Here is a 23478-nt window from a genome sequence, read left to right as displayed (position 1 = left end):
ACAGCCTTTAGTTTTTTGTATCATTAATTAAAAACCATGTTCCTTGGTGTATACTTAAAATACACATTTACTGGAAATGTTCTTTAAAGCCAACAGTATAGAAATACATCTTGTTAGAATAAGGAAATATTTTACACCTACTGATAGTTCAGAAAAGTTGAATGTAAATCATCAACAATCCAAGTCCTCCAAGGACTGTCCCTTAACATGCAAAGATTCCTTATGGCAAATAAGTAGGCTGCACTGTTCCCAAGGCCACACTCTCAAGACTTCATTTCGGGTTTCACGGGTCCCTGCAATACAGCTTTCCTGGTACCTTTAATATACTGCAAAACACTAGGACTCCACATGGGCTAGTTATTTTGAACCACTGTTTCTTACACCACTTTGGCTGACTTTGAACTCTCAGGATCAACTGTTCTGAATGTAAATGGCTAGGATATAAAATTGGAAAAGCCCCAGCAGAAAGGTCTCTGAAATGCTGACCTTACTAACAAACACTACTAAGTTTAGACAAGTTTGCTAATAACCAAAACCAGAATGTTATTAGTATGACTGCAAGGGATGTTGTTACACACCTAAAGTATGTGTCACATGTCTTAGCATGTTCAAATGTGGCTAGAGTAGGTAGGTAAGTTGTGAATGTGAACATAGACTTCTCTCATTGGCTCATTCTTATATTTCCATATCCAAGAAGATTCTAGCCAGATTCAAAAGTACATAAAACATCATGGTTTTAAGTTGGAAACCTTGAAAAAAATCTTACTTCAACTATTCTTGGTTTGTTTCTTGATCCCAGTTGTGGGCTTTTCCACTTCACAACCTCCTGCTGTCAGTAATACACACTATGTTGTTCTCACCCTTCAACATTTCTCCCTTTATCTCACATAAAACTCTTAAAGATTTCCTGCTTCTTGGAATTAATGTCATTATCTGTTTAAACTGATGGAACTTTAAAACATTTCCCATATTTCCAATAATCTGTTTCTATGAACTGCTAGGGAAGGATAGATGCAAACTAAAGCCATATTTATTCCCTAGCACCACCTAGTGGAACCGAGGAAGTAATAACCACAACTTAATCCTCCATCCCCAACACAGACAGACACAGCTAATACTCTAAAAAACCTGTTGGTGTGTTTTAATGTGTATGTTGAATATACTCTGTCCAGGTACTATGCTAACATCTTTATACAATCCCTAACTTAATGTTTATGAAAAGAGAGGTACTCAATGCCTTTAGAAAGGGATTTCCTCAAAGATAAAAATAATATTCCTATTTTCTCTATTTAGTAAAATCACAATAAGATAGATTCCAATAATCACATGGTACTGTTTCTTACTCTACAGTGAAATATTCTATGCATAAAATACAAACATATTTCATGTATAAAGCTATCAATTACTTCAAGAACAGTGTAAATACTGACAGTTACTCAGAGCTTCACAGTGCAAATCTTTTTGTGCAAGCAGCTATTCTAGAAGGACTTGTTAGTGGCTATGGTAACTGGGTGCATGCAAGAGAATACTGGAAGTCTGAAGAAGTGATGTGTGGCCAACTGCACACTTAAAGGTAGGGCAGTAAAGTCCTGCAGTCAAGTAAAGAAGAAACAAACAAGCAAGCAAACAAACAAACAAACACTTGGGTTTTAACCCAACTAGATAGCAGTTTTCGTGGTGCTTTCTTTTATCAGATTCCGAGTCTCCAATATGGGTTTGAAATATGGTTCCAGTTCAGGAGACTCAGACAGCCTGAAGCTCATTCTCAGCTAGTCATCACTGAGTAAGCAGCCTTTAAGGCTTCCTGGGATATGGGCACACTAAGGATGGCACATCTTAAAACTATATTCTGGGGTAAAAGCGAATGTACAAACTGCATGAGATGTTAGCAGCAACAATTTCATATAAACATAAATTTCTCAGGAAATGAGATTATTCAATGGTTATAATTAATTATAGACCTATGATTTAGTACTTAGTTGCAGAACCTATTTGTGATGCACAAAGCACACAGATGTCCCCCGTTTATTAACAATGTCCGAGTACCATCTGTCTGGCCTTCTGCAGCTCTGCCCTGAGGTCACTGCACTCCTTCCTCAGTAGTCCCAGCTCTTGCTCCAAACCATGGATCTTCAAGTCACAGCTCAGCTTCTCCACCTCCCAGCTGGATGAGGGTGGGTTTAAATTCCTCATCACTAGAAAAGGAGACAGGCCACAAAATATGAACTTTGTTTTTTTTATAGCAATTACAGTTCCTAGGTGACACTAGTAAAAATGTCAGTAAATAACTAGTACTAACCATGCATAAATCCTAAGGCTCAGTGTCACCTACTGCATCACAGTTTGAAACTAGCCTGACAAGCCTGGAATCAGGTCAAACCAATCACAACTGTCCTCATAAACATCTGACTGTGGAGACTCAATACAGCTGGTCCCACATTATCTCTGACTTACTCCTTCATTTCTCCATCTCCAAAAAGCCCAACCATTTTCCTGGAAAGGGCTCCAATTCATTTTCTATCAAATGCTTCTCAGGAGTTGATTCTTTTGCTCAATGAGTAAGACTGCTGATGTTATCTCTCACTCCCAGAAGACCTTTCCTTCTCAGCAGCTCATCTGTACATTATCAACTCTCAGGAAAAACAAAAAATTAAGAGTCTTATTGAAGCTACTCCATAACACTGTGTTCAACCAGGGGCAATGAGTTTAGTAGGATAAGTCAGGAGACACCAGTGGGCGAGAGGTTAGCATGGGTGAGACTGGCATGGATGATGTTGGCATGGATGATGTTGGCATGGATGAGGTTAGCATGGATGAATGAGGTTGGCATGGATGAATGAGGTTGGCATGGATGAATGAGGTTGGCATGGATGAGGCTGGCATGGGTGAGGTTTATGGCTCTCCTCTACTTCATCACACACTATCCATGAATAAAAACATCACATCTTCTATAGGAAAAGTACAATTTTCAGCTAAAGAAAAGCTAACAGGATAGTGTATGAAAAATAGAAGACAGGAAAAAGTGAAGGCTCTATCATACAGACACAGGGCACTCATGTGGGTGCCACACAATGGAGAGATGGATCAATTCAATTAGAATATCCATAAACAAGGAAGCGGCGTACCCTGCTGAGTCTCCACCTCTGTTCTTAGCTGCAGAAGCTCTACTTCTTTAGACTGTAGCTGCTCATTCAACATTTTCAAGGATTCAGAGTTGTCTTTGTTCTAGTTAAGTGGGAAATGCCAAATAACAGTCAATGACATCTCTAGCTTTGGTTGTCTTATAGCTTAATATTTAGGTTAATACTGAATAAACCTCATTCTAACTTTTAAAAGCAAGATGGAAAAGTGAACCCTAATTCTTTTTGTTTCTTAGGACATCACTGCTCACTCTGTTAAAAGCAAAACAAAACAAAAACCCCCAAAGAGTGAGTAACAACCTTGCCGTGACTTTTTCAAAATAAGTCAGTGATTCTGAGAGGTCTTTAAGTCCTTAACATGCTAAAGTGTTTAAATCCTTAAATTCTAAGTACTGTGTATATTAGTAGAAAATATAATTATTAAAAATTTCCATATACCATGAACACAAATATTTTAATTAAAATCATTTAACCCATTATTTTAATTCTAAGCCTCTTACTAGACAAAACAATTAAAACACAAAGTATGATTTTCAAATCAACTTACTATCTTTTCCAATTTGTTCTTCAGATTGTCTCTATCAATGCAAACCTCGCGATATGCATGATAGGCCTTATTCACTTGTTCTCGGCCCACAGAACTTGTTTCTTCATCTGCTCGAGCTCCAACAAGCTAATATAGTATGAAATTAGGGGAGAAATCGTTAGTGGGTACTGTGTAGACCAAGTAAGTCTATCTTCAGAAGGCTCATCCTACTCTAATCACTACAACACAAGGATAAAGCTACCTCTAGGTATAAATGATTATTTCATAGATGCACAATTTTTATTAAGAAGACAAACAGTATAGAGAAAGGGCAAATACTTTCTCTGTTGCTCACCAGTAATCTCTGCTTCGTAATAAACTTCATCATCGCACTATAATACAGTATTATTGTCTTGTCACGTGTCTGGGTATTTTCCAAGTCTACAGTATCTAAATTTCTATAATTAGAAAACTATTAAAGCAGACTTCTTAAGGAATAAACATGTCACTTCATTAAATCTTACATTATTTCACAGACTGAAATTAATAGGATTGATGGTCACAATGTACAGGTTTTGTATGTTAGCTTATGTACTGAATTCCATGTTTCCATTTAATTTTAAAGGCAGAACAACTAGTTGTAAAGTTACCTTCAGTAATTTATCTTAATATATGACAAATATACTTAGTTATAAGACAGAATTAGTAAGGCATATTAATAAATGACTTCTCTTGTTTTTACAACACAACAAATTAAATTCTACCAACCCCCATCCTCAAGCTTTTAAATAGAGGAAAATTCCTTTCTTTGATTGCTAAGACCTCGTTTCTTTTACCATTTGTGGAAGCTCTTGTTTTTGTAAGATACAAATACAAATCTGAATTGAAGAAATATAAACCAATTAAAATCTTGCAATGCCATAAATGGGCAACCAAGAAAAATTCCAACATATAAAATTAAGTCTGATGACTTAGAATGCATTTAAATCACCTTATATAGCATTCAGAAATGCAACACTCAGCATAGAAAAACACATGTCATTATTAGCTCAAAGTATTATTCCTACTTTATTAAAAAATAAAAATAAAAACGAATACAGAAGTAAAGATTCTAGTCCTGGTGAAAGGCTGGTTAAACGCAGTGAAGCAATGTCTAAGAAGGTCTCCCCCTGATGGCTTTCTTTACTCGTATCTTAGGCTTTTGTATAGACTTGAAAATTCCAAGTTACATATAGATAGCGGGATTGGGTGACAGCTCAATTGGTAACCTGCTCACTGCAGAGCTTGAGTTCAGTCCTCAGGTAAGAAACCAGGTGTGGTGATGTGTACCTGTAACCCCAGTAATAGGGACACAGGGACTGGAGGATCCCTGAGGCTTCCTAGCCAGGCAGCCTAGTCTAGTTCATTAGCAAGCTCTGTGACCCAGTGAAAGCTCCTGTCTCAAAACAGAAAGTGGGTAGCTCCCAAGGCTGACCTCTGGCTTTTAAATAGATGCTTGTGCACCCTACAAAAACAGAACAAAATAAAACAAAACAAAACAAAAAAAAAAAAAAAAAGAAAGAAAGAAAGAAAGGAAGGAAAGGAAAGAAGAAAGAAAGAAACCAATACATAGCAATGCCAGAAGGCATTCTGAAAAAAAGAAAAGAAAAACATCTTTTAAGTTGTTAAATCCTATTCTACAATATCACTGAACACACGACATGACTGATACAGCATAGTTAGTTTAATGGAGAAGAACTTAGAAATTCTTACTTATTCTTGGAAGACTGTTTAGAAATTTTTTTAAAATTTTAAATATTTGGAATTATTTTTTTAAGTCAAAAATATAGTCAAATGAGAAGGGGGGGAAACCACCTTTTCTTCCAAAGCCCTTATTCTTTTTTTTAAGAAGGAGTTTTCTTTCTCTGAATCCTTAAGTCTCTTCTTGATGTCTTCATAAGCAGTGACCAGAGCGAAATGTGAAGCAACAGACTCATCTCCAGGATATGCTGAGAGTGGAGTCACTGCCTCTCTCCTGTGGGCCTTTTCATGATTCAGAATGCAGATGTCATCTTCTACTAGTGTGTCCATGGCAGCTGTGAAGAAGAAAAAGATGAAGGTTATTTTTGGTCAATGAGCAGGGGAAGAAAAGACAATACTTACAACGTGAATATTGAAAATCATGCTACAACTATTTTCTTTCAGAGGCAACATAGCACCATTGCTAGACAAGCACAGCTATCCAGGTACAGGTTCTGTGTGACTTAGTGCGAAAGCTAATAGCCACTTTTATAGTTTTTTTTTTTTTTTTTGATTTTTCGAGACAGGGTTTCTCTGTGTAGCCCTGGCTGTCCTGGAACTCACTTTGTAGACCAGGCTGGCCTCGAACTCAGAAATCCGCCTGCCTCTGCCTCCCGAGTGCTGGAATTAAAGGTGTGCGCCACCACTGCCCGGCCACTTTTATAGTTTAAAGAATGGAAAATAAATATAGACAAACACGTCGAACCATACACAATTACTATCAAGTTCCTGTGAGTATGGTTCTGCAGTAGAACATTTGTCACTCACGAATCAGGTCCTGGGCTGGATCCCTGGCTAAATAAGTGTCGTGTACTATTTTACCTAAATGAACACAATCTACCTACCTACCTACCAATCATATACTATAAGATATACAGTGCTGCGATGCAGAGGTATAAACGGTGCCCAGACTATTCATCTGATTTAAATAATTCCTCAAATGGATGGAACTTATTGAATAGAGTATCTTCTAAAATGATCTAAAACTAAATATTAATAAACTGCTCTACAAAGGCAAGAAATAATTTTAAAGACCTATGCGTTTGCATTTTTGTTTTAAACAAAGTTTTAAATAATTCAATTGTGATTTTCATATTCATTTTTAGCATTAATTATATCCTAAGCAAAAATACAAAATAAAACCTTCATAACTCAGTGTGAGAGACAGGTGTGCAGAAAAAAATCATTATACTGTATAGGTAAATAACATATCTGAAAAAAAGTGCTATGGAACCAGAGGGATGGTTTTCCAAGAAGGTACCAAATGACGTCAGCTCACGCTTGCAAACGATGAGAGCAGCTGACTACCACACTTAAACCTTTACACTGCTAACTTCAGCACACGAACAACTTTACAGATATGGAAAAGTGTGGGGCAAGAGGAGCTGAAAGGGGGTCACAGGAGATAAAGATGTAACTAGAGAGCAAGTAAGGTGACCCTAGCTAATGAAGAGGGGGTCAATGTGGGCCGTAATTCTATAAAACCAAAACACAGCTCAGACACAACACTTATTAAGAATCCTCACAACTGTTATAGTCCCCAAAGTGGCAGTATAGATGCTGTGTAGCTTTCCGAGGTGGGAAAGCACTGTGGGAAGCCCTCAGGTCACTGCAAGCATCTGCTACCTCTTTTCCTAACTCTGATGGGAACAGTTTACTCCTGAATGACCTGCCATGGCAGGCCACCCATTTACTTTAGCTAGAGGGTGAAAATTGGGGCACCAATCCTAAGGCTTATGACTTCTTACCAAAAGGTGTTCCTTTTCTTCATAAGTAGCCTCTCATAGTTATTTTACATCAGCAACACACAATCACCTCATACGACCACCAAGGAACTACTTGACGCTATGCTGCTCGGAGGCCTCTACTTAAATCTCACGATGATACTAGGAGGTCCAACACCGTATTAAAGCCTTGTTACAAAGGAGAAAACTGGGCCATAAATGTAACTAGGTGAGATAGGGTGCAGCAGAGGCTGTTTGAGTTTAGAACCAGAACTAGTAATGTTTTCCCCTCACAATGAACTTTTCTTTAGGAGATCTTCCATTCATCAAGGCCGTAGAGAATGCGTGGGTAGCTCACAGCTCTACCTGAAAGTCTGAGGCAGAAGGACTGCCACCAGTTCATGGCTGCTTGGGCTATAGAGAGAATTCCAGGCAGTCTTGGGCTAGCTACAGTATAGAACCCTGCGATGAAATGTACTTACAAACCCAGCCAGCTAGCTTTGAAGTTTGATTTTTCTGGATAAACAGCACTGTATTTAAATGAATCAAGCTAATGCTAACATGTAACATTTAAGAAACTTGATCATAACTACTCATAGATAGAAAATATAGTCACAGAAATCATCGCACTAATTGATTGAGTCTGAGACTATTAGGTTTATTTAATCAAGCTTTACTGCACAATACCCAGAGAGTGACTCATCTATTCTAATACTCTAACCTAATCTGGCTACTGCCTGGCCAAAATCCCAGGGATGCCTGCATTTTAATATTGATCTGTCTCTCTGGGCTTCAGGTTTGCTCTCCCATGATGTCTCCAGGACACCTTCCTCTCTCTCCTTCCTCCGCAGGCTGGCTGAAGTCCTGCCCTATTCTCTCTTCTGCCCAGACATTAGCTGATCAGCTTTTATTGACAAGTCAGAGAAAAATAGGGAGCAAAGTTCACACAAACTTGAAACAGGAGATACTTAGAATAAACATGACAATGCCATGTCTGGATTGCAACTAGATAGGGTAGAGAAATCAGCACTTGAATCATGTAAGGGTAAGCTTTGCACAGTGTACAAAAACATGTCTACACCTGTCAACTCTACAAGCAGTAATGAAGTACTAATGTATTCCAGAGAATGCTCTAAACAAGCTTAGGTTTTTAAAGAGCAAGAGGATGGTGGACACAGTCCAGCCCAGTGTTTGAAAAGTGGAGACCACTGTCTAGACTTACTTGCCATCCTGTTTGGAATACTATGTGGGTTTACTGTAGATCCATGTAAATCAGTATATCTGGGTTAAAAGCTTCAAACCGCACTCTACAGTAAGTATTCCAAATTATGTTGAGTCCCATTCTTACTTAAGAACTATTATCGAGATGCAAAAGAACTAAAGAGAATTACATTATTTATGGAATTCAAGTTATAACTAGTGTTCTTGACCATCTACAGGCATGGTTAGCTTTATGTTATCAATTGGTGACCACCTAACTTTTGCAGGAGCACAGTAATAGTTCAGAAAGTATTTCAACTTTATCATTTCATTGTGACAGTACTAGAAAGTAAGGTATAATACACTTAAATGCTACAAAAATAGATGGATGTACAAATATTTCATGTTTGACAATGTTATAACTTAAGAGTATAGATTAAATGAATACATTAATATTATAAATTAAATATAAATAGAAATAGAAAGGTCTGAAGTAAATAATGCTGCCAATTACTGCTGAGAGCAGTAAAGTTCCAGGCACAATAATGGGGCAATTTGTCAGATAAGGTGGGTAGTGTATATGACTAATAGAGAGATATATGTAGAAAAATATGTTCAAACATTATTAATCAATATTATTTATAATTTCCATCTTCACTGAAATCAATACTGAGATGGCCTCTTTCAGTCTGTATATGATGGGATTTGATAAACTAGAAAACAGAAATATCTTCTGACACAAGATTTATCTTTTTCTCTAGGACTTAATGATTATCTTGCTATTTTTAATACCTGCCATTTAGATCATTTGTCAGGTGCCAACCATTGTTGCTTGTACATGTGTATTTCTAGTTTTTAGATAGATACTATTAACCCAATTTATAAAGCTTAAAAAACAACAAATCAGAGATCAACTTGGGATACGAACCTAGATAATTTATCTTCTAAATCTTGGGTTTCTTTCTAAATACACACACATATACTATGGCATGTGATCTGACTCTCCCCATATTCCTCACATGCCCACACATCATGTCCTTCTTTCTCTGGGTAACCCACCACAGGCAGCTGTGTTGCTCATGTGCCTGCCATGCATGTGGACCATCAACTAGAGCACTGGCCATCTCTTCAGTAAGGAATTATTTTACTGAGTGTCATTATCCACCATCAAGAACTTCTGAGTATGGGGTGAAGCCTGAAGGTTATATACCCCATCCACACTAGGACTTTGTGTTAAGTCTTGTAAGGGAACAACAGCTGCTATGAGATCATGACTGTGATGACCATACTGTATCAGAAGACAGCTTTTTAGAGCACTTCTCTCTTTCCTTCGGCTTATGTTCTTTTCACCTCTGTCATGATGTTCTCTGCACCTTGTTGGTGCTGAGAGTAATATAAATGTCCCATTCAGGGATGAGCATTCCATCTCTAATTCTCATCGCTGTGACCCAGGATGCATCTCTCCAGTGACTGCTGACCAATGCAAAAGGAAGTTTTTCTGATAAAGTTTTGACCCAGCACTGATCTGCCCATGCCAGTAAGCAGGACTGACCAAAAGAGTTTGGGTTGAGTGATCTGGGCCTGGGGAGAATTGGGAAGCCCTTACCAGCCTGCACTGGGAGCTTTGCAGATGGGCATGCCAGTTGGACCTAGTGATGAGGTCAAATCAAGGTTATTTACGAAATACTATGAATGTTGTGACTCTAATTGTTCCCAGTGAGAATCTAGACAAAGCACATGTCTGTGGTACAATGGCCTACAATTCAGAAACTCAATTCTAGTCTATGATTTGTCACCCTGATTATACACTACTTCACTTCAGCTCTTAGGATTTAAATTTTTATACCTATATATGACAGAGTTGGATTGTATCATTAAGACATCATCTCCTTGAACCGTGTAGGCAAATTTTTAATCCAAATGCAGAACAGGAACCTGAATAGATAAAAGGAAACTCAAGAGTTGTGCCAGAAACTGCTAAGTTAAATTCCTTACATTGACACCAAACTTGGCAAGAAAGGCACCATCAACAGCACAGGTGAGGAAATGGAGGCTTAGAAAAGTGAGTGCGTTTGTCTGTGATCACACCTGAGCACTGCCTGAAGTGAGTCTTGTTTACAATTTCCACTGGCTCTCTATCTCTGAAAAGCCAGGATACCCAAGAACCTACTTCATACAGGTCAGTTAAGAAACGGAGAACGAGTAAATTACAAGATATTCCTTTTCTTTTGTCACTTTAAATAATTAGGGGCAGGAATGGCTTCTGCTTCTCTAAGAGGGATTCTGAAGTGCCCCTTTTTAATGATGCCAGCACTTAAATATATGTGCCTTAGTAGCTTAATGCTTTGTAGTTTATTAAGTGTCCAAAAACAATATCAGATATATAATATGAAAAATGGCAGCTTTCATTTTTATGATCCTGACTCACTGAATGCAGTGATCAGTTTTTACGGCCAAGCAATCCAAGGGCAGCCTTCTTTCCACTCCTTGTCTAAAATAATGTATTTCAATGCAACTAAACACCTACATAAATGTTAATAATTATTTCCTGACAATAAAAAAACAACTTCAATTCAGAATGTGGCATTAAAGTTATGTTCATCCTATTCAGCTTTTTTTTTTTTTTTTTTTTTTCAGTTTTTTTTTTTTTTTTTTTTTTTAAATATTATAGTCAGTAAGCATGGCATGCTCTGGTACCATTACCGACGCACTTCTGCTAGAGGCACTTATATGCTAGAAACTGTGCTTCCCCCTTTTTTTTTTTGTTTTTGTTTTTCTTGAAGATGTCTCACTGTGTAGCACTGGCTAGACCAGAACTCAAGACTCCCCAGTGCTGGGATTATTAAAAAAGCATGTGCTACCACCCCCTGACTCGTTCTTAAGAATTCATTAAATCAATGTAAAAGCACTAAGATGGGTAAGCACTCTTCAATTTACAGGTGAAGTAATTAAACATACAAATAAGTTGTCAACTTCAGAGCCAGCCTAGCTCTTAGAATCTGTAACTGGGTGCCTTGGAGGGTGAGCAAGCCTGGGACTTCAGAAAAGGGGGAAGGAGAGAGTCAGAGTAAGCAGCCTAGCCTTCTCCTCCTTTCAAGAGAGGAAGTGGAAAACTCAATGCTTACACATCTGGGCTTTCCATCTAATCCACGGCATTCCCACGGCAGCATGCTGCCTTTTAGACATCAATGAATCTCTCGCATTTACATGAAAACCTCCATTTACAAACCTAGAGCATTCAACACTCTGTAGCCATTCAGCGAATAATTCCAATTGTTTCCCATTTAAGACGTTGGAGTGATCACTACAGACAGGGCAACGAGAACATTTTTTTTGAGAACTAGAAATGAAACTATGTTTTAAGATTTTGTTCAATCCAACTTAAAATTCAAACGGGGGTGGGGTGGCTCTTCTGTATTTAAGGAGTAGAGGTCAATTTCAGCCTCAGTATGTCAATGTTTTTGATCATCACATGGTATTTCTGATTTCTAGTAGCTTCCATGGGTATTTTATCTCTGAGTTTTCCGAGTTCCTTGCGAGGTAGACCACTGTTAGCCTACCTTGCAACCCAGCTGGAAAACGGGACTGAAATACACAAGTTAGACTGACGGTCACTCCCAGACGCCACCGGCACTACCCACGTCCCTCTTTCCCTCTCCGATATAAATGCCACCCTAGTGCAGGAAATAAAACTGAAAGCGTTCCCAGCGAATCCCAGGGACAGAACTTGAGCAATCCCCGAGCGGGAAGGCAAAAAAAAAAAAAAAAAAAAAAAAAAAACCGAAAAAAGAATGGATCAGTTCGCATTCTTCTACATGTTGAACCCATAGATAGGAAAGTTAGAAGACAGGTTAGAGAGAACAAAAGCTCCAATTAGCCCGGAAAAAAAAAAAAAAAAAAAAAGCAAAAAGCCCGTGGAAGTGGGGCTGTGGGGATGGCAGGGACCAGGGATGCTAGACTGGGCCGCTCTGAACAGCAAAGGGGCGCCGGGGACAGAAAGCGACGTGCGTCTGGCCAGGCGACAGCCACCAGGCCCCTCCTGGCTGTCTCCACCGTCCGGGCGAGCGCGAGCGATCCACTCACCCTGAACCCTGGCTACGTAGGGCGGTCCCCAAGGCCACCGGGTTTCGCTTCCCCAGTGTTTGGAAGCCGGCTGAAAACAAACCGGGTCGCCAGGGGTCACCACGGGCTTCCGGTTTCCTCGAAGACGCCACCGCTTCCCCAGTCAAGGTGGCCGTCACAGGTGCACCGAGGGAGTCCCATGTCTTCCGTCGCGGCTCCCGCAGTCAGGGGCCCTGGAGGTCACAGAGGAACCGAGCAGGGGCGGCCTGGGGCCGCCGGAACAGGCCTGTTACCCAGCAGCACGCGCGTCACCTCCGGGGCCGCCGGCGCCCGCTGCCCCGCTCAGGGGCGGCAAGGCCTAGAGGGTTCTAGAAGGGTCTACGAACGCGCCGCCGCCCACAAAGGTGTCTCCGCTGCGCACAGGCTATGTGCCAGCGCAGCGCGACGAAACCGGAAGCCGGACCTGAACACTATGAGGGCGCCGCTAAGCGGCGCTCTAGCGGGGCGGGGCGTACTACAGGTCCCATGAGCCTCTGCGGTAGGGCTGAGGCGCACTACGAGTCCCGTGAGTCTCCGCGGCGGGGCGTACGTACTACCAGTCCCAGTGGTCCCCGCGGCGGGTGAGGTGTCGCGTCCAGCCGCGGGGAGGCGGAGTGGAGCTGAGACAGCGTCGCAAGCTGGCTGCTGTTGGGCTGAGGCGCGCGTTCAGGGCGCCCTCTAGCGCGTCCTTTCCACTCAGCGGCCACTGGGATTCCGTGAGGTGGGTCCGTGCGGCTCAGCTCGGAGGCGCCTGTTACCGTGGTGCTAACCCGAGAGCTGATGCGCGTCTGGGGCCCCTGGAATCCACGCAGGCCCCGTGTTTCGGGTCGCGTGGCGGTCTCCTTGGGTGTCTTTGGAAGCAAGGTCGCTCACTGACTTAATGGGGCTTCCGGGATGCTCTTCTGTGTAGCAGGAGAAAAGGAGCCCATGGCCAGCTCTTGACTTGTTCTGGCTCTTAGAGTTGTCTCCTCTCTCGGTTATTTCTAGGTGATAATCCTCCGGGTTTGTTTGTTTGTTTGTTTGTTTGTTTGTTTTTTGAGGCAGAGTCTTATGCATCCCAGAATGGCCACAAACACACTTGTTTCCACCACCAGGTGAAGAATTTTAGTCATCTATAATTCTCGCTGTCTATAGTTTGCTAAATCTTCATGTTTTTGTATGTTTGTTTTTTAATTTTAAACTTGCGGCAGGGCCTCAAGTAGCCCAGGATACCCTCAAAGTCTTGAATTTTTTTCTGACCTCCTGCTTCTGACTCCAAGGTTTTGGGTTTATACATTACCAAGCAATGCGGTGCTGGAGATTGAACCCGAAGCCTTGTGCATGCTAGAACATTGAACTGTATGGTGAGGCATAGATAAATTAATTGCAATCTTAGGGGGTCACAGACAGAAAAAGGAGCACAGGTTCTAAATTATTTCTGGTTAAATAATGTGAGAGTCATAGTTATAGTTAATTATTTATTGACAACTAGGAAAGCTCATGTTTCTTGGCACTCTATTATTTTGTCAACTGAAAACTTAAATTCTGTCAGTGTTCTGTGGAAGGTTTTTGAGTATATAGTTTTTGCCTATGGGTAGATATTTTTTTCACTGGAGTATATTTGGTTTTGAACAATCAAAAAATATGGACCTTGGTATAACTTACGACTATGGCTCAGCTCTCTTAGGGGCAAAAATTTATTTTTAGGGTTAGTACAGATATTATTTTGATAATAGCTTGTTTGAGCAATGAAAACCTTTTTGTTTTTCATTGTTTTTAATGTGTGTTGTGCTTTGCTGGCATATGTGTGCGTGTGTGCGTGTGTGTGCAGTGCCCATGACGGCCAGAAGAGTTATATTCCCTGGATCAAGAGTTGACAGAAGTTTTGAGCCTCCATGTAGGTGGTGAGAGTTGAACATAGGTCCTTTGGAAGAGCAGGCAGTGCCCTTAACCACTGAGCCTCTCTCTAGCCCAACTTTATTTTTTAAAGTGTGGTATCTGAAGAATACTGTAGTGAAACAATAACAACATAGTTTTAGAGGAATAAAGTTTTAAGTGAGTTTGTAGATTTAAATTGTATACTGAAATTTCACCATACCACTCTATAAATCATTTTTCTGTGGTTTATTCTATATTGTAAATACTGTAGCCTTAACATAATTAAAGTGTCAGAATTGCTGAGTTGTAATAGCAGTTTTTTCATGTTAATACCATCTTCAATGGCATTTAATTAGTGTTGTTTTAGAGGCATTTTCTCTACATGTCATGTGTACAGGCTAAGTTCTTTAGGGAGGGGATGGTTTTTTGTTTTCTTTTTTCTTTCTTTCTTTCTTCTTCTTCTTCTTCTTCTTCTTCTTCTTCTTCTTCTTCTTCTTCTTCTTCCTTCTTCCTCCTCCTCCTCCTCTTCCTCCTCCTCCTCCTCCTCCTCTTCTTCTTCTTCTTCTTCTTCTTCTTCTTCTTCTTCTTCTTCTTCTTCCTCTTCCTCTTCCTCCTCCTCCTCCTCCTCCTCCTCTTCCTCCTCCTCCTCCTCCTCCTCCTCTTCCTCCTCCTCCTTCTTCTTCTTCTTCTTTTTCTTCTTCTTTTTTTTTTTTCCGAGACAGGGTTTCTCTGTGTAGCCCTGGATGTCCTGGAACTCACTCTGTAGACCAGGCTGACCTAGAACTCAGAAATCCACCTGCCTCTGCCTCCCAAGTGCTGGGATTAAAGATGTGCGCCACCACTGCCTGGCAGGAAGTAGATGTTTTTAATCAAAAAATATCTACTACTAAAACAGTTTTAAAATACTGCCAAAAGTAGAAAACTTGGTACATAACAAAACTTGATGTATAAGTTAGCTTTATCATTGCTATAGCAAAAACCAAACCAAACCAAACCAAACCAAAAAGCTTGACAAAAGTAATTTATGGAATGAAGAGTTTATTTTGGCTCAGGGTACAGTGGGTGAAGGTGGGAAAAGACGTGGAGATAGGTGTCTGACCGCAGGTGTCTACAGCCAGGAGGCAGACAGTAGAATGCTGATTTTTGCTCCCTGTTGGGGGAAATAGTAAAAAAGTAACCTGCCAGCTTCTGCAGGGCCATTTTCAGACAGAGGCCCCCTGAGTTCCTCTCGCTTCCACGCATCGTCCCACACACCCCACAATCAGCCATCTCAACACGTAATTACCCAGTAGAATCAAGACTCTTAAGCTTATAGTTAACCAATTAGATTTATATATTAATAACATCACATTTTACAAGATGTCAATACAATAATTTCAGAGCCAATTGATAATGATAAAACTTTAACCCAGTTATTCCAACCTTTTGATAACACCATACCTGCCTCCATTCTGGTTCTTCTTCTTCCCATCCTGTCTCCCCACCCCCCACTCTCCCAGCTCCTAGCTCCGCCTCCCTTTTCATGTCCAACCACAGGCCCTGGCACTACCTTAATGTGATTGAACAGGGAAAATCCTGCAACAGCTCCCTTTGCCATTTTGATTCAGTCTGCTTCCTCAGGTGTCGGCGGTGCCGCCCACATTTAGGATGGGTCTTCCCTTACTGTTTAACCCAGTCTGGAGACTCCCTCATGGACCTGCCCAGAGGTTTGTTTCCAGGGTAATTTTAAATCTCATTAGATTGGCAATCTAGAGTAACCAACTTGACAATCGTATCACTTTAAAATCATATCATCCCATTTCTGCCCCCTAGTGTTTCATTTCCATCTCACAATGAAAAATATACTGATTTTACCCTCCAAGGTCTCCATAGTTGCTAACAGTTCCAACATCATTCAGAAATGTAAGTTGTACCTACCCTCATTTACATAAAATACACATTACACCCAGCATACAATGGCACAGAATAAATAGTCCCATTCCAAAAGATGGGAATGGGGCATAATAAGAACAGGTCACACCCAAGTGAGAACCAAGCCCAGCAGGGTGAACAGCGAACCTTTCAGCTCCATGTGTGATATCTGGGTCTCGTGATGGAACCCTTTATATTTCAAGGGGCTTAAGTATTCCCACCCAGCTCTGCTGCCTGTAGCAACATGCCTCTCTCTTGGGCATCTGCACTCTGTCCTGTCAGCTTTCCTGAGAAGACCACCTTTCTGACAATTATACAACCTTGGGTCTCAATTGCAATCTCAGCTACTGTCACAGCTCCACGCTGCCATCAGCGGCTCTCTGAAACGCCTCTCTCAGTCTTGCATCTTTATGCCTTTCAAGCCACTACCACATAGAAAGAAAGCACTGTCAAGTTCTGCTGCCAGCCTAAGCTGTATCTGACCTCTTGAACCAGTTACCACAGCCCCTGTCTGCTGTGCTGTGACAAATGCCTGGCTAAGCAATTTAAGGAAAAGTTGATTTTGGATTTTAGTGCATAGTTTGAAGGTATCATGTCAAGAACGTCATGGTACGAAAAGCTTGAAGCAGCTGTTCATATTTCATCCAGAGTCAGTGAGCAGAGAAAGAGATTTGAAATCTGGTGCTTAGCTCACTTTTAAAATTTATTGTGGCCAGGGATTCTCACCTATGAAATGACAGGAAACATGGTTGGCCTCCCCTCCTCAGATAACCCAATCTGAAAACTCCCTGGCCAGATTTCTGTTTCCAAATCTCATCAAGTTGATGTGAAGTTAAACAGCATAAGGCTTTTAGGTCAGTCTGGGGCTAAACAGTGAGCTCCAACCCACCCTCATTGCACCGAATAGCTCAATAAAATACAATATGATACAATAAATAAGCAAGCAAACAAAAAACCAACCAAACAAAAACAACAACAAAACATAAAATTGAAAACTAAAACTATAAATATCACTGATCAAGTAATCCTGCTGCACCATGTTTTCCCCAGAAAGAGTGAAAGTGGGGCCTGTAGGAGATATGTTTATCTCATGGTGCTCTGCTAACTAAGATGTAGAACAAGTGAAAGGTCTGCCATCAGTGATTGGATGATGAAGATGGTGTAATATAGACATCTATCGCATATTGTCTAGTCTTACAACAGGGAACCCTGTCATTGGCAACAGCATGAGTGGAAATGGAGAACATTGTTATTTAAAGTAAGCCAGGTACTGAAAGACAAAGCTTCCATGCTTTAACTTGTGTGCCATCAAATCAGCCCCTCGCCGCAGCTGTCCCATGGATATCTATAGCATATAGATGGATTGCTAAGATTCAAATTGGCGTTTAGTGTGCTTTATGAAATTTCAATGATTATGCTTTTCATTTTACTAGTTTTTAATTTTTCTCGAAAAGATTTAAAGGTTTATTTTTTTAGTAGTATGAATATATGTATGGGCATATACATATAATTGTGAGTGCCTGCCTTCAGAGGCCATAAGAGGGAGTCTGATCATGTGGAACTGGAGTTACATGTGGTGGTGAGCTGCCCAGTGTGGGTGCTGGGGACTGAGTTCCAATCATCTGCATAGGCAGTATATATACACCCTTAATGACTGAGCATCTCTCCAGTCCTGCCTTGAAAATTTCTAACGCAGCAGAATATAGTTGCTGTAGAGGACCCAAGACTTTAATTATGCCAATAAATTTTATTTCCCTGCTACTTTGATTTCTCAAACAGAATGAAATCCACTAGTGATCTTCACTCTGGAACAAGATGAAAAGTTATTATTAAACATCTTAGAACTATGCTAGAAGCTACCCAGAAGTAGCTGCATAAACTATCCTCGAAATGATAGTCTCACCCAGATAATAGGCTGTTAATAAGCTTTTGCTGAATAATTAAGTGTAATCTACAGTTGACTTATAGGCACAAATTTGTTAATTAGGTAAATGAATGAACAGTGAATGTTAAATTTGCAGCAGAGAGGAGATTAAGGATAATAAATGCACTTTAAAGATTAGATGCAAACTAAATATTTAAGTTCGTCATTTGAGAAAAAAGTCATGAAAGACAAGATAATTAAAGTGCTCTCATTCTGCATTTGTTCTAGCATATTTCAATTTTCTTATCTAACTACATTTAAAAGAAGTCTAAAATCTGAAATTTACTGTATCCTCAGTGTGCCAAGCACTCAATGGGTTTCCTCATGGACTATTTGTTTGCGTGTGCATCTGTGTTTGTGCATGTTCTCCTGTGGGAATGGGAATGTTTGGGTAGGTGCACGTGCATTTGTGTGCACTTTGTGTGGAGGATCAAGGCTGACATCACATCTTCCTTGGTCTTTATGATTTTATTAATAAAAATAATTAAAAGTTTTAATTTTGATTGGTGTATATTATGTGTATGGAATACTGGACTTCAGCGTGACATTCATACATACAAACTGTGTACTTTGAGCCCACTGCCTTGGCCCCATGTGCTCTCCTTCTCAGTTCCCCATCATCAGTAAATAGCTTTTTTCTACTTTCATAGTTTCTTTTCTAAAATTTAGGTTCTGCATATAAGAGAAAACATTTGTCTTTTTGAGTATTAATTATTTTGTTTTGTAGGATACCTCTTCTAAACATTTCCCTGCGAATGACATAATTTTATTCTTCTTTATGGAAGAATAATAGTGTGCTGTGCGAATATAGCTCATTGTCTTTATCCACTGATTTATTGTTGGGCACTTAGGCTAACTGTAGTTTTGCTATTGTGAATTGCACTGCAGTGAGCATGGGAATGCAGGTATCTATTGCATACTGACTCAGATTCCTTCAGCTATATACCTAGATGTGGCTAGCTGGATTGTAGTTCAAGTTTTAGCTTAGCCTAGGGAAGCCAGTGTAGGAGTAGTGTAATTTGAAGGCCAGTTAGCCAATGTTATAGGTTTCATTCTAGGCTCTGAAAACTCCAAAATCAGGAGAGATGGCAGCAGAATGTGAATATCTTGGCTAAAACATTAAGAAGTGAAGTTAGTCCTCCTTTGCCATTTTGTTCTGTTGGTGCTACTGAGCTTGGCTGTCTGCTCTATATCCATCCCAGCAGCTGAAGTGCTGATGTTTTCTGGGAGGATTTACACAGATAGACTAAATAATAATAATAATAACAGCAACAACAATAATAGTAATGATTATGATAATAATAATAATATCATTTAACTAATCTAATCCCTGCCTTAGTCAAGTTGACACATAAAGTAGCTGTTCACACTGAAAGTCTGAGATCAGGGTGTCAGCGAGTTTAGGATGTCTTTGGGCCCTTTCTTGGCTTGAATGGACATCTTCGCCCCTTTCTTCACGTCATGCTCTTTGTGTGTCTTTGTGTTCTGATCTCCTCTTGTACAATAACACCACTCAGATGTAGTCACCCTGTTGACCCAGATTTAATTAGCACTTTACAAACACTGTCTCCAATTCAGTATGCTCTGAGTTACTGGTGAACCAGTGCTTCAGCATATGAATTTGATGGTCGTGGATGGGAAAGAAGGGGTATAGTTCAGTCCATAGAATTGGCTTCCCTCCTTTTGACTTGTTATTCTGATAAAGTTCTACAGTGTTTTTGATCCCCACTTCATTTTCAAAATCTATCAAGTTAGTGTCTAGCTGAATAAAAAGGGGGTAAAGTGTATTTACCATTTAAGATACTGAATATTTTAAAGAAATACCAACTAGTGCTATAGAATGCTCTTAAGTCTTTTCAAATCCATTTTAAATGAATGAAAGTAGGTGAAATTCAGGCAACAGAAACAGTATTCATTAAATGACAAACCATATGTAATTCTCTGTAATGGGAAGCTGCCTATTTTCTTCTCTAACAGCAAGCCTTTACTAACTCAAACATACAGGCCTTACCTTGGAACTACTAGCGATTCTGAGTGAAGGTTTGCTGAACTTTCATTCACCTAGTCTTCTAACTACCAAAATACTTGTCAGGGCAGACAGGGCTACCAGTTCCAACACTACAACTCAGAGAGTTAATTCCTAAATGTTCAAGCAAGTCAATTGACTGTGTGGTATTGTATATCACCTTCCCATGTATTAATATTCTGTAATGTTTAATTCATTTGTGGCTTCAGATAAACCAGACAGAACTTATCCTGGGAATGTGGCAAATCATATAATCCTAGGTTTTGAGTGTCACTGGATCTTGGGTGCACAGAACCCAGCACTAATTGCGCTGCAGCTGTGCACACTGTTAGAATGTCACGGCACTGAGAAAGGAAAGTGGACAGCATCCTGTGTCAAGGCAACTTTCTATGTGTGTGTAATCGACTTCCAGATTTATGGGAGGTGATTTGGCTGTTTGTAAGTTGCATGGTTTGGGTTCATCTATGGATCCAGTTGGTCTTTGTGAGGATTTTACCCCAGTAAAGTGGACCTTTGGCTTGTTTTTAAAAGATTATTTTCTCCCCGCACTTTAAAGAAAATTCTGCTAGAAGCAGAGCTGTGTACTGATGCTGAGTGTTGTTGCTGGCGCTGGTCGCTTCTGTTAAGTCACTCGTGCTCTATGACTGCTGGGTTGTGAATGCTGGAGTTCTTTACTAAAACCCTCCCTCGCCTAGGTAAAGCCTATGCAAGAACCATCACGTCTACTTTTCTAAATTTTCAGGGGAAAAATCACCAACCTAGAGATTGCTAAGGAAATATATTTTGTCTACAACTAAAAGTTTTACTTGTTGCTCATATATCTATATCTATATCTATATCTATATCTATATCTATATCTATCTATATCTATCTATCTATATTAGAAATTAGGCTTTTAAAATGGACAATACCAATAATAAGCAGCCATTCTTTGTAACCTTTTTTTTTTTCCCAGTTTTAAGACACAGGATTCCATGCTACAGTCCAGGTTGCCCTGAAATGTATTATGTGTAGCCTAATCTAAACTCAAACATCCGTAGCAAATCCTTCTTCCTCAGGCTTCTAAGTGCTGGGATTGCAGGTATGAGCCATCACACCCACCTCGAAATCTCCAATTTTATAGGTACTTATCTATATTTAAAATTGTATAGTTTTTCCATCTGAAAAAAAAAACAGGCTATATGTCACCATGTATACACACTGCCTAGTTAAGTGAATGAATTCTCTCACAATCTTTGAAATATAATATAAAAGTCCTCATAGGATTAGTGTCTCATAAGAAGAAACACCAAAGATTTCATTATGGCTTCTCCTGCATACACCAAGGAAATGCCATAGTGAGAAATTAGCAAGTCTTGGTCTCCTAGCCAAGAGAATCTTTACCAGAAAACCAGACAGTTAGAACCTGTGTCTTAGACTAGTCTACATTACTAACAAAAACAAAATTTCTCTTACTTAAGTAACTCATTCTATGTCAGATTGTTATGGTGGCCACCATAGACTAATTCACTGATAAAACTTACTGGCTCTCTGCTTTTTGCTTGCTTGTCTATTTCTCTTATATATCCATATCTCAAATTGGGATACATCTTGTGAAAAATTCTTAACTGTATTTTATAAATTTCATTTAAACATATGCACATATGTGTCTATTTGTGTCTGGGAACATGTATGTCATAGGATATGTATGTCAGTAAGAGAACAATTTGCAGAAATCAGTTCTCTTCTTCCACCATGTTTTCCCTGAGAGTAGAGCAGGTCTCGGGCTTTGTGGCAAGTTCCCTTACCCACTTCTCTCTTTTTGCTGTCCTATAACTGAAATTTAAGCTCCTTATTAATACTTGTGTTCTTCAATAACATGGGACTTGATTTACAGTTTTAATGATCTGATTTAAAATTTCCATGAAAGTCTATTCTTTTTAATAGAGGCTATATAATTATGAATATCTTACAATATTCCCTATTAAAATCATGTTTTATGGGCTGTTAGTTCTTCCTTCATGTTTTCTCTTTTTCATTTTTTGTTCCTTTTGATTATTATTACCAGATGGTCATCTATGTATTTAAGATTGGCTGCTAGCCTGTTCATGAGTTCTTTGTTTACTTTGTGTGACAAACTCCTACATAGAGTAAGGCTTACTCCTACATAGAGTAAGTTGCTTCCGAATGTCAAAGCTCTCCAGCAGCTTAAACTGTCGGTTTTTCTGAAGACTTTGGTTAATCTCACTACAACATCAACCATCTCTGCTTCACTTGACTGAAGTCATCATCTCTGTTTCCTGGTGTTCAACCCAATGAGAGATGTGGACCTTGAATCCGTCTCTTCTGAGCTCCAGCCGCTCACACTCTCTGTTGCTCTAGACCGCTTCTGTATGCACTTTGCAGTGCTTATAGGCCTAGCAAACCCATAAGCATTTTCCATATTTATGAGTTTGCTTATTTTAGGCATTTCCCCCTTTTTTCAGTGTCAACCTTATGCTTTGACCAAGTCCTGATCTTTTTCTGGTGTCTCTAATGTATTATGAAATCTGATGCAAAACATTACATGTATCTTATTCATCATATTAAGCTTTCTTTGGGGGTAGGCAGGACAAAAACAGGCAACTTGTAATACTGCCCGTGTTTTCTAAATGATACTGTGTAGTATTTATTTTTAAAATAAATGATTGACTGAAGATATACTATGTGCTCACAATTATGGTTTTGATTATGTGAGCTATCCAGAAAATGTAAATGGTGGAGATTCAAAACAGTCGTGTGCTTTGGGAAGGGCATGCAGTCTCAGTACGCTGGTGAGTCAGGGGCGTCGCGAGTTCCACAGCATCTCCAGTTACATAGGGAGCCCTACTTAAGAACACAGCCCAGCTCGGAAGAAGTGGAATGCATATTGTTGTTTTCCTCCAGTCCAGAAGAGTCGCATCATCTGTGAGAACCTGACCTAAGGCTGCACTTCCTCTAACCACAGTGCTGGGACAGTGTAATGGTACCTTTCCTCGTCGTCGTCGTCGTCCTCCTCCCCCCCTCCTCCTCTTCCTCCTCCTTGTCCTCCTCGTCCTCCTCCTCTTCTTCGTCCTCCTCCTCCTCCTCCTTCTCTTCCTCCTCTTCCTCCTCCCCTTCCTACTTTTCCTCCTCTTCCTCCTCCTCTTCATCCTCCTCCTCCTTCTCTTCCTCCTCCTCCTCTTCATCCTCCTTCTCCTCCTCCTCCTCTTCTTTTTCCTCCTCCTCTTCATCCTCCTTCTCCTCCTCCTCTTCTTTTTCCTCCTCCTCTTCATCCTCCTTCTCCTCCTCCT

At 40.0% G+C, this 23478-nt stretch overlaps 2 protein-coding genes across 11 annotated transcripts in view; one reads left to right on the top strand and one right to left on the bottom strand.

The window, feature by feature from the left end:
• Azi2 (5-azacytidine induced 2) overlaps window positions 1-12870 on the bottom strand; it is a 30350-nt gene extending 17480 nt beyond the window's left edge. For 2 of the 6 annotated variants that reach the window (XM_029481340.1, XM_021171240.2), the window contains exons 1-5: window positions 12453-12866; window positions 5521-5741; window positions 3688-3813; window positions 3126-3225; window positions 2047-2195 (exon numbers count right to left, since the gene is read on the bottom strand). In XM_029481340.1, coding sequence (XP_029337200.1) covers window positions 2047-2195; window positions 3126-3225; window positions 3688-3813; window positions 5521-5736 — 591 coding nt within the window. In that variant the 5' untranslated portion in view covers window positions 5737-5741; window positions 12453-12866. Of the gene's footprint in view, window positions 1-2046; window positions 2196-3125; window positions 3226-3687; window positions 3814-5520; window positions 5742-10215; window positions 10525-12452 lie in introns of those variants that run through there. The other 4 variants (XM_029481339.1, XM_021171239.2, XM_021171237.2 and 1 more) reach the window with 4 other exon arrangements.
• A 43-nt stretch (window positions 12871-12913) lies between these two features.
• Window positions 12914-23478, top strand: part of Zcwpw2 (zinc finger CW-type and PWWP domain containing 2) — a 159435-nt gene continuing 148870 nt past the window's right edge. For all 5 annotated transcript variants that reach the window (XM_029481342.1, XM_029481341.1, XM_029481343.1 and 2 more), the window contains exon 1: window positions 12914-13191. The gene's annotated coding sequence lies outside the window, so the exon portion shown is untranslated. The remainder of the gene's footprint in view (window positions 13192-23478) is intronic.

The sequence above is a fragment of the Mus caroli genome, chromosome 9, assembly GCF_900094665.2.
Source record: "Mus caroli chromosome 9, CAROLI_EIJ_v1.1, whole genome shotgun sequence".
Classification (NCBI taxonomy): Eukaryota; Metazoa; Chordata; class Mammalia; order Rodentia; family Muridae; genus Mus; species Mus caroli.
The sequence above is the reverse complement of the archived record's forward strand: the minus strand, read 5'-3'. Positions and strand labels throughout refer to the sequence as shown.